Source organism: Populus trichocarpa, chromosome 14 (genome assembly GCF_000002775.5).
Source record: "Populus trichocarpa isolate Nisqually-1 chromosome 14, P.trichocarpa_v4.1, whole genome shotgun sequence".
In the NCBI taxonomy this organism is placed as follows: Eukaryota; Viridiplantae; Streptophyta; class Magnoliopsida; order Malpighiales; family Salicaceae; genus Populus; species Populus trichocarpa.
The window spans coordinates 3,237,130-3,257,058 of record NC_037298.2 but is presented as its reverse complement, the minus strand read 5'-3'; the positions used below and the strand labels follow the sequence as shown (position 1 = coordinate 3,257,058).

Below are 19,929 nucleotides of genomic sequence, written 5' to 3'. Positions count from 1 at the left end.
ATGCAAATCAAGCTTCTAACATTCTATGAATAAAAAAATACAACTGAAATGGCCGAATATTGTAAAAAACCAAGTCAGAAATAAAATTTAAGTTGTAGCAGAGTCTAAATTACAGCAGAGTTGTAACACCAACAGAATCAGTTTTCAATACAAATTCTGAGAGATTTAACCGACTGTAATGATCAGATAAAAAAGAAGGAATTAAGTAAGATTAAGGACTCCTAATTAGTAGAAGAATCCTAACCGACCACTCCTCATCTGTGGCCTTTGCATTCCTTCATCCGAAGTCAGAGGTTAACATTTTCAATGTATGAATGTTGCATGTCAAAGAATACTGAGTGATCTTGTGCATTTTGTCCATGGATTTTTCTTTTTAATATTTCTTTGTTTAAATGCAACATGTAATTGCACGCAGCCTTTTGAAGTGGTTGTGCTCTTACAAATCTAAATTTGTGCAGCAACCTAACAGAAAGACACCGGATGATGGCACTTGCTATATTAAGATAAAATTATCTCTCTCCTGCTCGTTTTCAATATTTCTCATGTCTCTCTATCAGCTCTTCTCAGGGTGTTCCGGGTTTGCATCCCCTTGTTACATTCAGTTCTCTTTTGCTGAGTATTGAGCAATTATATGATTTTTAGTGATCATGGATTGTAACATATATAGGTCACTCATTACTGTTATCCATGAACCTTATCACCTCTTCGAAAGGCAAGCTTTCTGTAAATCCCCGTCTGAATTTATGAGTTGAGCTTAAGCTTTGAATACTTCAGAGCCATTTAGTACCCATCTGATTTTACAACAGATGGTGTTTTTGGGCCTTTTGGTTGGAATCAGAATTCATAACTTTGACTGGTGTGACTGTATTTGAGCGCATGAGCGCATTCATTAGCTTAGTGGGCAAGAATCTTTGGATGCCATTGTTGGGATTTGCCATTATTGGGCAACCTACCCTAAGGAGTAGGATTACCATTTGTCAATGGTAGTTGCACCCACCATTGACAAATGTATCAACCCATGTGCAGCTGCTGTTGTTGAAGAAGAGAAGCCACCATACTTGCCTATTTATAGGCATACGTGAGGGAGCAAAATGAGAGAGAAGAGAGGGGTGAGAATGTGAAGAGTATAGAGAGAAAGTGGAGAGCAGCAATGGCAGCAGCCTTGCTGCCATTGCAGCAGCTGCAAGAGAGCTGGGAGTAGAGTTTGAGTGAAGTGATCCTCCTCCTCCATGTATTTGTTTTGTATCCTTTCTCTAATCTCTAATAAAATGGACTCTCTCCCGTGGATGTAGGCGGTTTTGCCGAACCACGTAAAATATTGTCCCAGTATGCTTTACCCTCCGTTGAGCAACTATCAGTACACCCCCGGTCCGCGCATGGAGGAGCCGGAATCCCCAACAATTGGTATCAGAGCTGATGGTTTAAAGGGGTGTTTCATTTTTTCTCAAAAATGAAAGTTGTCAAAATTGTGTTTTGACCATACCAATGTGTAGAGGAGGAAGAGACGAAGCCACTGGTGAAAACGGCGTCAAAATCGGACGTTGGAAATGACCACACTCTCCATCACTCTCCGGCAGGGCGTCTGCCCACGCGCGCAGACGCGCCCCACGCGTCTTCTTTGCCCGGATGGGCTGACCCGACCCGAATACCAGTTGACCCGACCCATGTGACTGACCCGGATATTAATGACGCCAGCATGACATAATTGTGATGTCAGCATGCACAGTAGGCATGTCAGGGATGGCATCAGCATGATGTAATTGTGATGTCAGCATGCACAGTTGGCATGCCATGTCAGCGACCAGTCAGCTGACACGTCAGCATAGTGGGACCCACCTGCCACGTCATCCGCCGCGAGCCGAGCCGAGCCGCGAGCCGAGGGATAAGATTTTGTGCAGCAGAGTCTACGTGCAACCGGATCTGAGATTGAATCTGGGCCGCTCATCAGGCCAGAATTGTTTTGATCAAATCTTAGCCGTCTGAAATGCGATTTGGACGATTTCAGACTTGTTTCCAACTAATTTGATCATTCCGGATGCAATGGTACGGTCCGATCGTTGAGATTTGAGACCAAAAATAGCGGTGGTGAATTAACAAAAGAGATTGCCCGATCAGGAGGCATCTGAAGGTCATCATGGTGGTCGATGGAGATGAAGAAGAACATGTCACACATGTTTACCCAATTACATGTGCTGAACTGCTAAGTGGAGAGAATTTTAATTGCCTTGAGGGAAGGCAAAATTGGGACACTCTGGACACCCGATCAAGTGGACAATTAGAGGTGTAGAGTGAAAACTGATGAAGACCAATCTTGACGAATCTAAGAACTGGTAGTCTCGCCAGATGTTGAGAAATCATGTATTAAACCAGTATATTCCAGATCACTTGTAAAGGAAAGCCGCAACAAAGCTAGCAAATGGTTGTATATACGGAAAGACAGTACGATGGATGAATATGGCCTAAGAAGTTCTGTCTAGGAGGTTGGGTTTTAAGCGGGACCAGTGTGACCCCTCCAATCTTTCCTGGGAACTTGCTTAGTGGAAGGATTATCCATACGGTACTATTTTCGTATATATAGCAGTTTGTAATGAAACAGTTGAAGACTAGCAGGATGGCGGCACAAGGGAACAGTTGGGTTCCAAAGGTTCAAGGATCTGATGGAGTGGTGATTTCTCCAAAGAAGTTAGATTCGGTGACTGTGATTTCTCGGGGGGAGAATTGATGAAGACCCTGATAATGGAAGAGGAATACAGCAAGGGGATAAAGATTGGCACCCTATTTTGACTTGGATAGGTGTTATGATAGGATGAGCTGCTGTCAAACATAAGCAAGGAATAGGGAAAAATCTGGAGAACAGAAATTGCACGAGGGCACACGGAGATTGTGCATGAGTACCCGTAAGATCCAACGAGGTACTGTAACGAGACAACAGGTGCAAGGAGAAGAAGAGTTCCTAGATGAAGCTCAGAGCAGAGACTGTTAAAGTTTGTACAACAGGAAGTCTCTTGTGCTCTTAATGAAGACAACAGGCGAAGACCTTTCCAATGCATGCAAGGATGGAAAGAGAGCTGTTGCAGAGGCACCTAATTAAGGGGGTGCAAACGCCTGTGATAAAAGGCAATCGCCTATGATGAAAGGCGAAGACACCAAAGAGAGCTGGTGTAGGTGGAGCTGTCAAGCAGAAAGGCACAGAAGCTCCAAACATAGAAATCGAGGTGGAGGATTGCGAGGAGTATACCGCAAGTTTCTCTTTCTATGTAATCAGTGGCAGTGATCTCCCATGGTCCACATGGTTGTCGCACCCTCCCGAGTGCTCGACGTCGCGGCGACCCGTCCTCGTAGCCTGGATTGATTGTTGGGGTCTTTCTGTTGTGAAAAAGGAGTCGCCACCTAGTATTAAGGTCACTAGGAAACCTAACTGGTCTTTCAGAGATTCTAAGGCAAGGGACTGGTTGCGTAAAGGGAAGGTTTTAGCACCCCTAGTACGCCCTACCTAAGGTAAGCTGCTTGGTGTTTGATTTGCCTTATAACTGTCATGGTGTTGATGTTCTCTAATCCCATCAGTTTCCTAGGATAAATCTGCTCTGATGAACGAAATCTAGGGTGCTTTAAAAACCTATCTTTATCTTAGTGTTTTATACTCTCACGGCTCGCAAACCGTGGAGTAAAATTTTTTTTGAAATGTCCTCGATTATAATCAAGGCTTCTTTCAAGGATGTGTGCGGATTTATTATTCCTAGAAAATTATTTTGGATATTTACCACTCCAGGTTTCTTTATCGAAATATTAACAGTGAATAATAACAAACTATCCCCAATAATATTTTGGATATTCATCCTTTAAGGATTTCTTTATCCAAACATTAGTGGTGAATAATAACAAATTATCCCCAATAATATTTTGGATATTCGTCCTTTAGGGATTTCTTTATCCAAACATCAGTGGTGAATAATAGATGAATTTCCCAAAAATAAGATTTTTATATTTTTTGGAATATTGGCCAATACCCTTTGGAGTTTTACAAACATGTTGTAAAATCCAGAAATGCAAGAAAAATAATTTTTGTTGTGTTTAAGAAATCCATGCGAAAACACATTTTTTGAAACTTCAAATATTTGTTTTTTAGATAAAAAAAACGTAAAAACAATGTTAGGGTATTGGCCGTATGCATGAAAACAAAACATTTTTTTTATTTTTATATTTTTTCTGATGTCTTGACGAGAACCAGGTATTTTCATACCGGATTTGTATCTTTATAGTACAAAAATACAAACTTGCAGAAAATCACAGATTTTTTTGAATACATATTTGAAGAAAACTTTTGAATGGGCCATACCCGGCCCAAAAGGAAAATGAGCCGAAATCAGCCCAACAGCATGGACTTACTTTCTACATGGCTGGACTCAGCCCAGCAGCATGGGTTAGGCTGGGGTTCCAGCCCAAAACAAGTATGGACTGGTTACTGTACACCAGCATAGTAACGGGGTTACTGTGCATATGCACAGTAAATAACTAGTGAAATAGCATTTCACTGTTCAAGTGAATTATATTTCACTTAAACAGTGAAATGCAAGGAAATGGTGCATGCACAGCAACGAGAAGGAGAAACAAACCTGGTGGCAGAAGCAATGTTGAAGACGATGGCGAACACTCCCTGTGATGCTGGTGGCGGTGGAGAGGCAGCCGACGAGGTCTCCCGGTGGTTCTGACGGTGGCAGTGGCTGAGAAGCTAAATGTCAGCAACTGTTTTTTTTCTGCAGTATTTCTTCTCCTTTATGCAGATGCACCCGCCTCTGTTTTCCTTCCTCCTTTGCTTCTGTTTGGTTCTTCTCCTCTTGATCTCGGGTGTTTCCTTCTGTCAGCTGTTCGTCCTCCTCAGTGTACAATGGTTTCTCTCAATGGTGGCCCTTCGGTGTTGCTACGAACAGTGCAATTTCTGCAGGGAAAAGAAGAATGTTGCTGGAGGAGTAACCTATGGCCCTGCTGCTTCTTGCTCCCGGTGCAGAGAAGAAAACACGGCTACTTCTGGGGTGATGAGGAAGAGATATGGCAAAGCAGGCGACTAGGACCAGCTGCTGGTGCAGAGGCGAGACTGGTCACAGCGCTGTTGCTGAAGGTTACAGTGCAGAGGCTGAAGCTGCTAAATCTTGCAGTGCTGTCATGTTAATTTTTGGTGTTGCTGTTGCAGAGGAAATAGCCAGTGAGGAGAAAGATTGCGGGAGAGCCGTTTTTGGGGGCTGTGTTGACAGAGAGGGAAGGTCGGTTGGCTGAAGGGGAAAATGGTGGGCTGTTGATGAGAGGGAAAGGTCGGTTGGCTGAGGATGACAGTGTGCTTCCGGTGATTGCAGCGGTGGAGGCCGGCGTTGGAAGTAAAGGAAGAAATCTGCAGAAATTGGGCGAAAATGCTGGTTTTTTGGCTGACTTTGGACCCGATTCTCTCCTCCTCCAGGTCTTCAACAGAGATTCTATTTATATGCGGTGTAAGAGGGCCATATTGTCTATATTGGGGAAAATTTTCAGCCCTTGATTCGACTCGAGGAATCCAAACCATTGGTTCAAAGTGTGCACCTCGAGCTGCCAAATTTGGCAGCTCAAGGCTGTGAACTGCCCGAGGTGGCCACTTAGAGCCACTCAACGGAGCCGTTTCTAAATTTTCCGACCCGACCGGACCATTCTCCGGGATAAAGGGGTTTCAGGTGGACATGTTTGTGCATGTTTTGTCGGATTTGAAGGCCAGACGAGCCGGAAAATGCGCCTGGAAAGCAGCCACTCGGGCAGCTTTTCGAGGAAGAAAGTGAACAGTAACAAGCGACGTGTCACCTGGTTTCCCTGCACCGTTTTCAAATCAGTCCTCCAGTTTTCAATTTCTTCAATTTGGCCCCGGATCAAATCCAATACAGCCCCTCCGATTTACGCGCCTTTTCCAAATTGGTCCCTGGTTTCGGATTTTCTCAATTAAGTCCCTAATTGGCCATTAAACTTCAATATTTATGCAATTAAGCCCCTGATTGGACCTAATAAATTCCTAAAAATTATAATTTGACCACAGAACTTTAATTTCTTCTAATTAAAGCCCAAATTGACTTAAAAATCAATTTTTCTTGCAATCAAATCCCTTATAAATTCAATTAAACCTTCAATAAAATCCAATTGAGTCCATAAACATCCAATTTTGGACTTTTCTCTTCAAATTAAATTTTCTTTTCTAATAGGACCCTCATCCTTCAAGAATATACTGTCAAAAATCAAATCTTTGTATTTTTAACCTCCTTGACCAATTTTCCGACCATTTTCTGAGCGCTTCTACCTCCTGTTATTTTTCTAACCTCCTTTGGCTTTTTATTTTTATTTTTTATGGGGACCCAAAAATGGGTTACAACAATGGTGGTAGAGAATTTTGGAGCCATTTTGAAGCATCTCAGCTGAAGGAGGATGCGACCACCTATGAAAGGTGAAGACACCTTAGATGGGAGGTGTATGAGGGCTGTGATAGGAGCCCCAGTGCAGACCGCCCCATGACAACGGGCGAAGACACCTTAGAGAAGGTGTGAGGGCCGCGATAGGAGCCCCATTTCAGACCGCCGCATGACAACGGGCGAAGACACCTTAGAGAAGGTGTGAGGGCCGCGATAGGAGCCCCATTTCAGACCGCCGCATGACAACGGGCGAAGACACCTTAGAGAAGGTGTGAGGGCCATGATATGAGCCTAGTTCAGAACGCCCCATAGCCAATGTGATGGCTAGATACAAGTGGACAGGTGTATGGATAGCCAATAAAGTGGCTATGATGAGTATGGAGACAAATGCAGGATTGACTTTCATGGATATTGCCCCCATGCTAAAGATCAATGAGCTAGAAGACATTTTCCTTGGACAATAAGTGTGTGACTTGTGGAGCATTAAGACGCGGCTGCTATGAAGGAGCAGAGGGCATGCGCAGGTTCCCGGAACAAGTTAACTCTTGTCAAGGTGGTGAGCTCAGTGAAGGCATTGTAATACTTAGTATCAAGACATATATGGATCAACCTTTAATGGGCTGCCCCCATAGGTGAAGGTGGTGAGCTCAGTGAAGGCATTGTAATACTTAGTATCAAGACATATATGGATCAACCTTTAATGGGCTGCCCCCATAGGTGAAGGTGGAGAGCTACCTGGACTCTTGAGACTAAGAGCGAGAGACTCACGGAGAAGTAAGGCGTGGTTCCTAGGGTGGAACAGAGGGCAAGCGCAACTCCTGGATGAGTAGACTCTTGGAAGAGTGGTGAGCTCGTGATCATATTGAGATACTCAGATAATGACTGTCGCACTTGGAAATAGAAATTTTCGTTTGAGGGGGTGTTGTAAGCCTTGGTGTGAGGCTTGATGAATCATTCCGGACCGAGCATGGTTGATACGCTCGAAGAGGAATGCAGTGTGTCCCAGAGACAAGCGTTAACACTCTTCAGATGTGAAGTGGCAGACCATCTGGTTGTAGTGATCCTTTTGTGTGAGAAAAGGTGTGCTTTGGTAACTCTGGTGATTGAAAGGTTTGGCGAGTACCTGTAAACTCGGCCACAGACGCTCTCAGAATGGTAAGCTTGGAAGAGCTGCAAGATACAAGTTTGTGCTGAAGAAGCAAGAGGACAATTGCCCATATAAATGTCAAAGGGGGTGATTGTTGGGATTTGCCATTATTGGGCAACCTACCCTAAGGAGTAGGATTACCATTTGTCAATGGTAGTTGCACCCACCATTGACAAATGTATCAACCCATGTGCAGCTGCTGTTGTTGAAGAAGAGAAGCCACCATACTTGCCTATTTATAGGCATACGTGAGGGAGCAAAATGAGAGAGAAGAGAGGGGTGAGAATGTGAAGAGTATAGAGAGAAAGTGGAGAGCAGCAATGGCAGCAGCCTTGCTGCCATTGCAGCAGCTGCAAGTGCAACAAGAGAGCTGGGAGTAGAGTTTGAGTGAAGTGATCCTCCTCCTCCATGTATTTGTTTTGTATCCTTTCTCTAATCTCTAATAAAATGGACTCTCTCCCGTGGATGTAGGCGGTTTTGCCGAACCACGTAAAATATTGTCCCAGTGTGCTTTACCCTCCGTTGAGCAACTATCAGTACACCCCCGGTCCGCGCATGGGGGAGCCGGAATCCCCAACAGCCATATGATCCGAGCAATTGATTTTCTGGTTTTCGGGAACCATCTGGACTCTTGGAAGTGGAGAACACCAAAATGGAACCTGAAAAATGACTCCTTTTACATTTGTTCTTTCCCATTGTAGAGGATTCCAGTAAATCAGCTATTGATTTACGGGATCTTCCTTAATCTTCTGCTCTTGGAGATATTGCAGGAGATATAGTTTCCTCTTGTATTTATCTTTCTGGTTTTATCTTCCTGTTTTCAAGTTTACTTCCTCTGTATACATCTATATATATAATGGAATAACTCCATCATAGAGAGGTGTGGTGGTTTTTATAAACATTGTTATGGTATTAACACAAATACCCATTACTTCATAGAACATGGCAACATGCTCCTGTTGTCAATACCATATTAGCAGAGAGGCATTATCAATTCTGGTCTGTTATGCTTTATATTAATCAGAACTGCTAAACATTCTCCTATCATAATCAACTTTTAATTCACACAAACACTTAGCTTTTGGTTCTCAACGCTAATAGAAAGAGACGGTACAAATTATTTATGTTGTAAACTACGTAAAAAAAGCAAGTGAAATGCAAATTTAGTATGGTTTTTTCATATAATTAAGGAACCATTAATGTTTTTTCTGTATCTGCATTTGTTTGAACAACGGGTAACATGTCATTAAATTGAAATTGCATGTTGAGTGCTTGGGATGAAATATACAATTCATGGCATGATTATAAAACCGGCACAAGTTCCAGGTCGTGGTTTTGAACTCATCAACCCTTTTGCCAACGAATTAACTGAGTCTATTAAGTTTTTTAAATGAAACAACTTTATCGTACACAAATGTTTTTTAAAAATCATTGTTAGGGTCTCATTCAGGTTTTGACATGGTTACTTAGGTTTGACCCATTCAAATTTTCAAGTAATTCAAAAATAAACTCGATTCAAACCGGGTCATTAGATTAGCCTGCCAGACCGGACAGATTTAATAACTATGTTTCACGGTCAGTCCCCTGTATTTTTTACTCTGGGAAATTGGCCCTTCAGAAACTGATTTGATTCCACAACTTCTGGCAAGGGACAGTAAGGGCCCAGAAAATATGGGCCTAGCATGAAGTCATTTATTTCCCGTTTTCTCTTAGTGGTAAAACACAGGCCCAGTTTTTAATTATTGTAAGAACCCCGCTAAGTAACGGCTATAAATATATATCAAATGGGATTGTCACGTTGCTACCACCCAAAGCTCTTTCCTCTTCTCTTCGACAATCTTTCAATTTCAATTTCAATTTTTTTTTTATTTATAAATCCATATAGTCTTTTAATTAGCCAAGCATGCGGCATTGTTGACAGGTAAGATCCCTTTCTGGGTTCTTGCCTGTTCTAAATGATTGCACAATCTTTGAAATCGACAGATCAGGTGCTTGCTTACAGGACTTGCAAGTTATTGTAGAATCCATCCCTGTGTTTGTGGATTGTGTCAATCTAGGAGTATGCTTGCTACAGATGATTTTTCTTTCTTTCATTTATCTAGATGGAGAAAAGAATGCTGTCAGCGCAAAGAGAATTAAAATGAAAGAGCTCTCCAAACCATGCACATCCACTAAGGGGGCCACCTTAGAGGCTCCTGGAGATTTAGCAATATTGTAGTGAAGCCAAGAAACCCAATTTATCCCAAGTAAAAAGGAATGGTAATTGCTTATTGTATAGGGTTTGGCAGATATGCTCTGCCCATGTACACAGCGAGGAAAAATGAAATGCAATTCACATCGACATGTTCTTGCTAGCATTCCTGTTATTGGTTCCCATGCATCTTTTTTTTTAATCTTATCATAGGGGTTTTGTGCTCAGAAGAAAGCACATGGCTTTCTGACTCAAAGCGAATCATCTCTGAACATGGAGCTCTGCCATGCGTGGAGACAAGAATGGTTTTGAACTCATCAACCCTTTTGCCAACGAATTAACTGAGTAATAAAGTTTTTTTAATGAAACAACTTTATCGTACACAAATCTTTTTAAAAAAATCATCGTTAGGGTCTCATTCAGGTTTTGACATGGTTACTTAGGTTTGACTCATTCAACTTTTCAAGTAATTCAAAAATAAACTCGACTCAAACCGGGTGATTAGATTAGCCTGCCAGACCGGGCAGATTTAATAACTATGTTCACGGTCAGTCCCCTGTATTTTTTTCCTCTGGGAAATTGGCCCTTCCAGAAACTGATTTGATTCCACAACTTCTGGCAAGGCGAATCATCTCTGAACATGGAGCTCTGCCATGCGTGGAGACAAGAATGGAACTTTCACAAAGGTGATTTCTGACTCGAAGCGAATCATCTCTGAACATGCAAGTATCAATGCAAGAACAAGAAGTTTCTGGTTATAAACATATGCTAATTCTATGAGGAAATTATGCCCTCTGTTTAGGATACTAAACATGAAGTTTCTGGCTCAACAGGACTATATATCGAAAAGATGAACTCTTGCCTGAATTGTTTTGTCTTCGTCCCTTTCGTTTCTCCTTTTACCTTGTGTTTGTTTTGGAACTATGGCACAACAAGGAAAGGAACTGAATTTTGGGGCCCTGCTTGGCCGACAGCTCTTTCCGTGGGGACCATATAGTAGAGGCTACGAGCGATGACCAACTGCAAGCAAATTAAGGATCTTGACACTGCATGCGTTTTCAGAAAATCTTTTCGGTACAGTGCCTATGTTTTTGTGGCTCTATTTTGCCATTGACTATTGATCAATTTACAGAATCTGTCATCGGACCATCTGTGCCAAAAAAAAAAAGTTTTATACGGTCAATAAATGGCAACCACGGCGAGGATTGCCTTTTCCCGCTGTTAGGCAGAGACATTTTTAAATACTGTTAAGGGATAAAAAAAAATTATTATGCCAAATTTTGACAGATAAATATTTTTGCCACTCTTTACGATGGAATTTTTTATTAAAATTATATTATTTTTAGAGAATATTTTTAAAAAATACATTTAATTTTTTAAATCAACGCATTAAAACGATCTAAAATATATAAAAAAATTAATTTTTATCATAAAAACACTGGTCAACTGCATTTTCAAATAATCCCTTCAAGGTACTCCTATAAAAAAAAATTTAACTCTTATGAAAATAACTATATAACAAATATCTAGATTATTTTCTTCTACAAAACCTATATTGGAAACTTGACTGCGACAATAAGCACCTATATTAAAACCGAATATTTTCCATTTATAACCACTGGACATATATCTCTACTTTTATATAATAAAACAAATTAAATTGCTTCTGTAATTTGTTTTAACTATAACTCTCTGTAGTTTACAACAACTTTTTGTTTTTTTCAATTCACAGATTTATTTATTATCAATTCGATCAAATAAGCACGTGCCTTTTCAAATTCAACCAATTAAATATAATATTTTAAAATTAAAATCTTATCTCAACCAATGAAGTAGATTCGATAAAGGCTTTCTTGATAAATCAACTAAAAAATAAGGGTGCAAATAATGGATTTCATTCTTTGTTTTTTAAAGATTTTTTTTTTCACAGCATAATCAAAGGCAACCTCTTCTGTTATATAATAATTAAATAAAATGAAGTTATTAAAACTCAAATTTGTTTCGCTAAAATATATAGTTTACAATAGTGGTGAGAAAAAAATCAAAAAACTGATTAAACCGAGAAAACTAGAAAAAAAAAATAACCGAAAAAACAGAACCGTGAAAAAAAACCGATTAAACCGATTAAAATTTTAAAAAAACCGACCGGTTTGGTTTTGGTTTTATAAGCCTGAAACCGAGAAAACCGGAAAAAAAATAACTGAAAAAACCGAACCGTGAAAAAAAATCGATTAAACTGTTTAAAATTTTGAAAAAACCGACCTGTTCGGTTTTGATTTTATAAGCCTGAAACCGAAAAAACCGAACCGAACTCAAACCAAAAAAAACCGAGCCAAACCGGAAAAAACTGAGTCAAATTAAAAAACCGAGTCAAACCAAAAAACTGAGCCAAACCGGTTTGAACCGGTTTTGTCCTAAACAATCAAACTGAACCGAAACCGGTCGGTTTGAACCGATTTTGGTTTTTTTAAAAAAAATTAATTTAATTTTTTTTTTTAATAAAAACCGAACCGAATCAAAAATAATTATCTTTACTTTACAACACTTCATGGATACACTTATAACTTTAATATCCGATTTAGAGATTGATCAGGAACAATGTCACTAGAAAACACCCAACAAATTGATCATAGGGCTGGTGCCCATTACATTTATACATTTATTGCTAAGGATCAGTTAGTAGCATTTATGGACCCTTTTCAAAACTACAGAAATAAAAATAGAAAGTTTGTTTGTTTTGATTTTTTTTTTTTAAAACCACTCCATGTAATTTTTTAAAACTATGAAATTAGTTGTTGATTTTTACTTTCTTAAAAATAAAATTCTACCTTTTGTCCAATAATAACACAAAATGGCACAAAAATATTAAATTTAAGATTCCAATAACAAAAAATAAAAATAACATGAGAGTTCACTTAACACATTATCATACAAGATTTGAATTCAAATAAAATCAGGAAAAATATATTTATAAAAAATAAATAAATTCGAATATCAATGACGTGTCTAAAATCTGATAATGCCTAGAATATCCTAATTCTTTCGGGGAAAAAAAAAAGGAAAAGGAAAAAAAATCAATATTCATGTTGAAACTTGAAAGGTTGATTTTGGTATTTCAAAAGGCATCTTAAAGAGACAAGTGATTGTAGAATTGTATATAAAATCAAAATAAATCTTCACATGGGTCCCACACCATTAATGTCTAAAAGTCCTATTGGCCATCGAAAACCCACGCCATATCAAACTCGCGAAGCGAACTCAAACGTTCCTGTAACGAAAGACAACATATACTCAACGCACCGATCTCCTTCTCCCTCTCTGCAATGGTATCTTTCTCTCTCTAAAAATTTATAGTTCTTTTATGTTTGACCTATAAAAAGTTGATGTCTTTATGTGCTGAAACTGAGTTTTTGTTTTTGTTGATTTTGGCATAGAAATATTGAATCTTTATGTGCAAGGATGATGGACTATACATTGCCTATATCTAAAAGGACCAGGCTTAGAGAAGCTGAAGTGTATAAGAAATTGCATGATGAGATTAGGAAAGGGAGAAACCAAGGGAAGGAAAGCAATGCTGCCGCTACCGGGTCAACGAATGGACTTAATGGTGCTCAAGAGGAAAGCGTTGGCGGGTTGTCTTACAAGGGAAGTAAGAGTCCAGTTGTCTTGGATGATAGTGAAGACGATGCCTTTTTGGATGACTGTGAAAAGGGGGGGCTTGAGGAAGGGTTGGATGTTGTTTCCCTTGACGATAGTGATGATGATGATCAGAGTGAGGGAGTAGAGAGTAAGAGTTTTGACGTTGGTGGTAAGAAGAGTGGGGGAACAGATGTGGGTGGAAGTTGTAGTGGCGTGAAATCTGATGGAGAGGAGAGTGGGAGATCAAAGGTTCCTCTTCCTCGTTGGCAGAGAATTGTGAACGAGAGTTATAATGGTGATGTTTTTGCGCATGAGAGGAATGAGGGTGGCGTGTGTTTTTTGTCGAGTGGAATTGGGAATGGAAGTGGTGGGGTCGGTTTGAAGGGGAGGGAGAGTAATGGGGTAGCCGGAAGGACTGAGTTGCGGTCCGGGTTTTGTGAAAAGAAGAAGGATGGTAATGTTGTTGTTGTTGTTGATGATGATGATGATGATGCTTGTATTATTTTGGAAAAGGATGCAGAGGAATTGCAGAGTTCTTCTAGTGGAGAAGAGGAAACCTTTAAAGATGATTCAGATGATGATGATTATAGAGTGGAGTTACCGGAGAGTTTTATGGTTGAGGAGGAAGAGAAAGAAGAGGATGGTGATAGGGAGCAAGGTGAGATGGAATTGAAGAGGAACAAAGTTTATGGAATTGAAGTGTTATGCGACTCTGATATTGGTAAATTTGAGAATAATGATGTCGACATGGATGATTCTCTTTGTGTGGCAAAACGTACCCGATCACACTATAATTTGGAATCGGCTAAGAAGAGAATGAAGCTTGAAACAGTTAGCCGACCACTTTGTGTTGATGAGGAGAAGTTGGATGATAATGGTGACAATGATGAAGATGATACTGAAGCCTATGAAGCAGTTGATGTTGCTCAGAAAGTTCGGTCTAAGAAAGGAAAAACTAAACCAACAGGAGGGAATGGTGGTGACGTTGATGATGGTGATGAGACTTGTGATCATAAGTCTCAGAGAAGGACAATTGAGTCTAGAGAAGGCAGTAGAGATGAGCATGGGCATGGTGTATGTAGAAGGAAGCCTAGTAAAAGAAGGCGAAAAGAATATGAAGTTGTCAAAATTCTTGCAAATTCCCTTTTTCTGGACCTGGAAGATGTGCCTTTCAAAGAAGAAAGGGAACCACTCGAGGAGCCAGTTCTTCCTCTGAAGTTCACATTTGGAATTGAAGAGTCAAGTCCTCCAGTTAAATCAGAAGAGGAGAAACAATTGGAGGAACTTTGGGCTGACATGGCCTTAGCTCTTTGCTTAAAGGACACCACTGATGATGCAGCGGTATGTTGCCATAGATAATACAAGCACTTAAATAAATTATCTTTCCTTAAATTTATCCAGTCTATCAGCTTGTGAATACAGTTGGAAATGTAGGTTTTGCAATTTTGTTCCATTATTTTTACCTTATCTATCATGCTCTTTGCACCAGAAATTTCAGATCGGATATCTAGTTTTTCTTATGATCTGATTTGATGATTAGGACTGAGGTTTTCCCGTTGGTTTTTTTTTTGTATTACTGCTTATTTAGTTCTTCAAATCCTCAGATTTATGCAGGGCTTAGGTGACGACTTAAGGCATGATTAGTTCATGCTGGATTGAGTCTATTCTTGATAAAGACTTCCCAGCAATTGTAATGACATACAATATTTTCTTTATTAAATTACACCAAATGCACTCTCTTTTTTCTAATGCAATTGGTATCTAAATCGTAAATCATAAAGGTTACCAAAACTGATGCACTTTTTTTACTGTCAAATTGCTGGCTCTGTTAATAGAGAACTTATTATTTGTTTTGCTGCATCCATTTGAGGGGTACTGTTTCATTGAATGATTGACATTTTGGATGCTTGTTTACGTCCTCTGAGTCCTGTTGTCAACAGCTTTTTAATGCATTTCGCCTTACAATTCTATAATTAGAATGACAATCGGCTTATCTAATAAGTGCTGTAGAAACCACTGAGAGCATTGGTGTCTCAAAAACCAGATTAAAACATGAGTTTTTTTCTAATGAGATTGTTAAACCATTTTTTTCGGGTTGCCATTCTGTGATTACTTGCATATTCTTGCTTTTTATTTGTATGCATATTGTTTGCATCATATTTATTTTTGTCTTGAATCTATCTATTATGCCTTGACAGGTTTCGAGTTTTCTAATTGCAATGAAATGTAATCCTCTTCTATTTAAGTGAAACTTGCATTGTTTTGTGTTGATCAGCTGGATGAAAATGAAGATGACGCCCATGAGGTTGAACCTGATACAGTCACCCTTTGTCATCAGGGGAATCACGAGCTTTATCTTGATGAAGAAATTGGACTTCTATGCAAATATTGCTCTTTTGTGGATTTGGAAATCAAATACTATGTGCCCCCTTTTGTAAGTCTTGTCATCCTGAATAAATCGTCATTTTGTTCATGATTAGTAGTTTATATTGCCGCATTAACGCATGATGATTTAATTCATAGCAATCTGCCTTATTCATCAAAGGTAGATTGGTCTACTACCTCTTAAAGGTAATAAGAAATGTGCTTTGCAATTGTCTTGCTTACCTGACTACTTTCACTTGAAAATGCAGCTCTTTGGCGTAGTCTATGTCTGACCAACTCTCTGTCAACCTTTTTATATAAAGGAATTATGAGCCTAATGTCAAATGGTTGTTTGTTTTGAAGTATTGTTTTCTGGTTACTAAAAATAATCAGCCAATGGGTAGGAATACTGTTTTCCAAGGTCACTCCTTGTTGAAACTGTACTTTATTTGTGGCCTATGTAATGATATTCCAAAAGCATAAATGAGTTTTTGCCTGTACGCACATGCCTAATTCTGACTCTTTGATGTAATAATTTGACTGCACAGAATAATATTTCATTTGAAATTGATGCTGTAATCTTTCTTTAATAAATATTTTGCATTCTATTCTATTTTCCTATAATCTCTTAGTAGAAATTGCTCATATAACTTCTGATATCTGAAATGTTAACTGTCTGTGCTGCAGGATAGATATCCTAGGGGGAAATCAGCTAGGAGAGACTTTGTGACAATGCAACACAATATCTTCAATGATCTCCATCACCAAGATTCTGGTCATGACACACATCCTGATTATGATCCTTGCACTCTTGTGCAAGGCACAGTGTGGAACTTAATTCCTGGTATTGGAAAGGGTATGCATGGACATCAGCGTGAAGGCTTTGAGTTTCTGTGGAAAAACATAGCTGGAGGTATTTATCTTGACAAGCTGAAAGAGAATGCTAACTTAAATGGTGGGACAGGATGCATTATATCCCATGCTCCTGGGACTGGGAAAACCCGCCTAACCATAGTGTTTCTCCAGACATATATGCAATTATATCCAACAAGCAGGCCTGTAATAGTTGCTCCTTGTAGCATGCTCCTTACATGGGAAGCAGAGTTTTTGAAGTGGGGGGTTGACATTCCCTTTCACATTATGAACAAGAAAAATCTTTCTGGAAAAGAAAATAGGACAGCTATGGATCTTTTCAGGGAACTTAAACCTGCAGAGCGTGGTTTAAATGCCATCCGTATGGTGAAATTATATTCTTGGAAAAAGGAGAGGAGTATCCTGGGGATCAGTTACAGACTTTTTGAAGAACTTGTTGGTGAAGAAAAGAGTAAAACCAAAGTATCAGATAAGACTGAAGATGACCAGGTAAGGAAAGTCCTTCTTGAACTTCCTGGTCTTTTAGTCCTTGATGAAGGACATACACCTCGAAATGACAGGAGTCGTATCTGGAAAGCTTTGTCGAAGGTCCAAACACAAAAACGGATTATACTCTCAGGAACACCCTTCCAAAATAACTTTGATGAGCTTTATAACACACTGTGCTTGGTAAAGCCTAAATTTGCAGATGAGATCTCGTCCAAACACCATAGAGCTTTTCCTAAAAGGCGTCGTTGCAAGAGAAATACTGATGCGAGAAGGAATTGGGCCTCCTTGACAACTGCGATTGGCAAAGTCACTGATGATAAACTGGAAGCTCAGAGGGTAGAAGAGCTTAGAAAGATGATTTGGCAATTTGTGCATGTACACAAGGGTGGTGTGCTACGAGAAAGACTCCCTGGATTGAGGGACTCTGTGGTTATCTTACAGCCAGTCCATTTGCAGAAGACCCTTCTTGAAAATGTCAAGCAAATTAATGGCCTGGATCATTTTGAGATGGAATATTTGTTGTCTGTGCTTTCTGTACACCCTTCTCTGTTGCCAGAGAAATCAGTTGGAACCCTAGAGTTTAAGTTTGTTGATCGGATGGAGTTAGAAATGCTTAGATCAAAACCTGAGGCTGGAGTCAAAACAAAATTTCTTATGGAACTCATTCGGCTTTGCCAGGCGAGGAATGAGAAAGTTCTGGTGTTCAGTCAATATCTTGAGCCACTGAACTTGGTAATCAAGCAGCTGGAGTCAAATTTCAGTTGGATCCAAGGAGAAGATATATTATATATGCATGGAAAGCTTAAAATAGATGAACGTCAAATATTGATTAAGCATTTTAACAATGCAAATAGTAACGCAAAAGTGTTGCTCGCATCAACTAGAGCTTGTTCTGAAGGGATAAATCTTGTTGGTGCTTCAAGAGTGGTTTTGCTTGATGTTTTGTGGAACCCATCGGTGGAAAGGCAAGCCATCAGCCGCGCCTACAGGCTAGGGCAAGAGAAAGTTGTCTATATTTATCATCTCATTACTTCAGGAACAATGGAAGAGGAGAAGTATTTTTGTCAAGTTGAGAAGGAGCGATTGTCAAACCTAGTGTTTGATTGCACAAACAGAAGTAGCAATCATCAAAAGGGCGTGTTTGATATCGCTGAAGACAAAAAGGACAAAATTCTGGAAGAAATGGTTCAGCATGACAAACTTAAACTCATGTTTAAAAGAATCGTATACCAACCAAAAGATACTAATATAGTCAAATCTTTCGACTTGGATTTGTAATAAATCATGCTGAAATTTTGCTACAATAATATCTTCAAAAGATGCACAACAATATATTTCATACTATATACTATGATTATGATTTTGAGTGTGTTTTATTTTGGAACATATCAATGATTCAATACCATCTAGGATGTTATGTTTTGATAAAATAAATTTTTATTGCAGGGAAACCTTAGGAATCTCAATGTTAGTTGATATACATTTAAATGAAAACATTTAACTAGCAGATCTGACACTGATTTTGTTACAGTTTACAGTGTATTTGCCACTATAGATTAGTTCATTCTGACTTTGTTGTAGCCTGTACTACACTTTAACTATTTGCTACAACACAAGCCTGCGAATTCCCAATTCTTCTTCACACCTCTCCAAACCCTAAAATCCCCAATGTCACAAGATATCCAATTATAATTTACAATCTCGTTTGCAACCCATAGCTTCATCATCTCAGTCCTCAGTATATAAAAGATTGGTTGGTGGAGAAATTAATTCTCCATCCTCTACTGTCATAACCCCATCATATGTATCGCCCTTGTCCTACAATGTTGAATTTGAAGATGAAAGAACTTTACTGGTTTGTGCAGCTTCACCACAAACGCCTGAAGTGAACTACTACGAAGGGCCTCCTATGATCTGTAGTCGTATCTATACCTTTCCCTTTCCATGTTTCAGCCTTTCACCCCAGCTTCCCCATTCTTATTGTAGATTTGCAGTCGTATCGGCCTGTAATAAAAATAATCTAATGTAAGAAATTGATGCGATTATTATTCGGTTATAACATTTCTCTTGGGATTCTCAGGGCATGTTAGACTGTCACGACCCTGTTTATGACTCCTCTGACAAGTCATTTTCCTATCCTCTCCGGACATCTTCACATCACTGTTTTCTTCCCCTTATTCTCTCACTCTTCCTTTTCTGTCTTCCAGGCATCTTCACAATCTTTGGAGGATAGATGGATGGTAATCTTGTTCTTGTCGACCCAGAAAACTCGAGCCTAATCTGGTTGAGTTTCTAGTTGAATTGAAAAGGATACGAGTGGATGGCCTGGCCAAATCTAATGACGATCCAGTGACTCGCAGATTAATTCAATAATCAAGTTTTTTTCCGGATTAATCCCTAAGCGGCTATGACATCTATGCCTTTTCCCATTAACTGGATCATTGAAATACTGACAAGATTTGATAAGCTTTTCCTTTCAGTATCAATCATCAACATACTCAAAATACTGCACAAAGTAGGCCTTGAAACCAAAATAAATGAAGTTAAACAAATTTAATTAACTGGTAAATTGTGAAATGAAAAATATGTGAAGTAAATACACATCACCTTAAATCAGAAATGAATGTCCACCCATTTTCAAGACCCATTGGGATTTTGAGGTCAGCCATAATCTGAAGCAAGAACCATTTCCAACGTGTCATTCCATCTGTCAAATGTTGCCGGAAAATTAAACAAAATTCCATCGGAGGGTCCATATTAAGAAAACATCGAGAGTAAAAGGACCCAGTAGATAAAAAAGAGTAGAGGGG

The 19,929-nt window shown here is 39.4% G+C and overlaps 1 protein-coding gene across 1 annotated transcript; it reads left to right on the top strand.

The window, feature by feature from the left end:
* Nucleotides 1–12,949: 12,949 nt before the first annotated feature.
* LOC18105083 (SNF2 domain-containing protein CLASSY 3) lies at nt 12,950–19,176 on the top strand. The gene is made up of 4 exons (XM_024585796.2): nt 12,950–13,080; nt 13,189–14,734; nt 15,669–15,827; nt 16,445–19,176. Exons 2-4 carry the CDS (start codon nt 13,214–13,216, stop codon nt 18,395–18,397), a joined length of 3,633 nt encoding a protein of 1,210 aa, XP_024441564.2. The 5' UTR covers nt 12,950–13,080; nt 13,189–13,213; the 3' UTR covers nt 18,398–19,176.
* The last annotated feature ends 753 nt before the right edge of the window (nt 19,177–19,929 follow it).

Excerpts from the sequence above, each read along its gene's own strand:
- LOC18105083 (XM_024585796.2), top strand. The coding sequence starts at position 13,214 with ATGATGGACTATACATTGCCTATATCTAAAAGGACCAGGCTTAGAGAA. Across the intron at positions 14,735-15,668 it reads ACACCACTGATGATGCAGCG|CTGGATGAAAATGAAGATGA; the intron begins GTATGTTGCCAT and ends TGTGTTGATCAG. Across the intron at positions 15,828-16,444 it reads AATACTATGTGCCCCCTTTT|GATAGATATCCTAGGGGGAA; the intron begins GTAAGTCTTGTC and ends TCTGTGCTGCAG.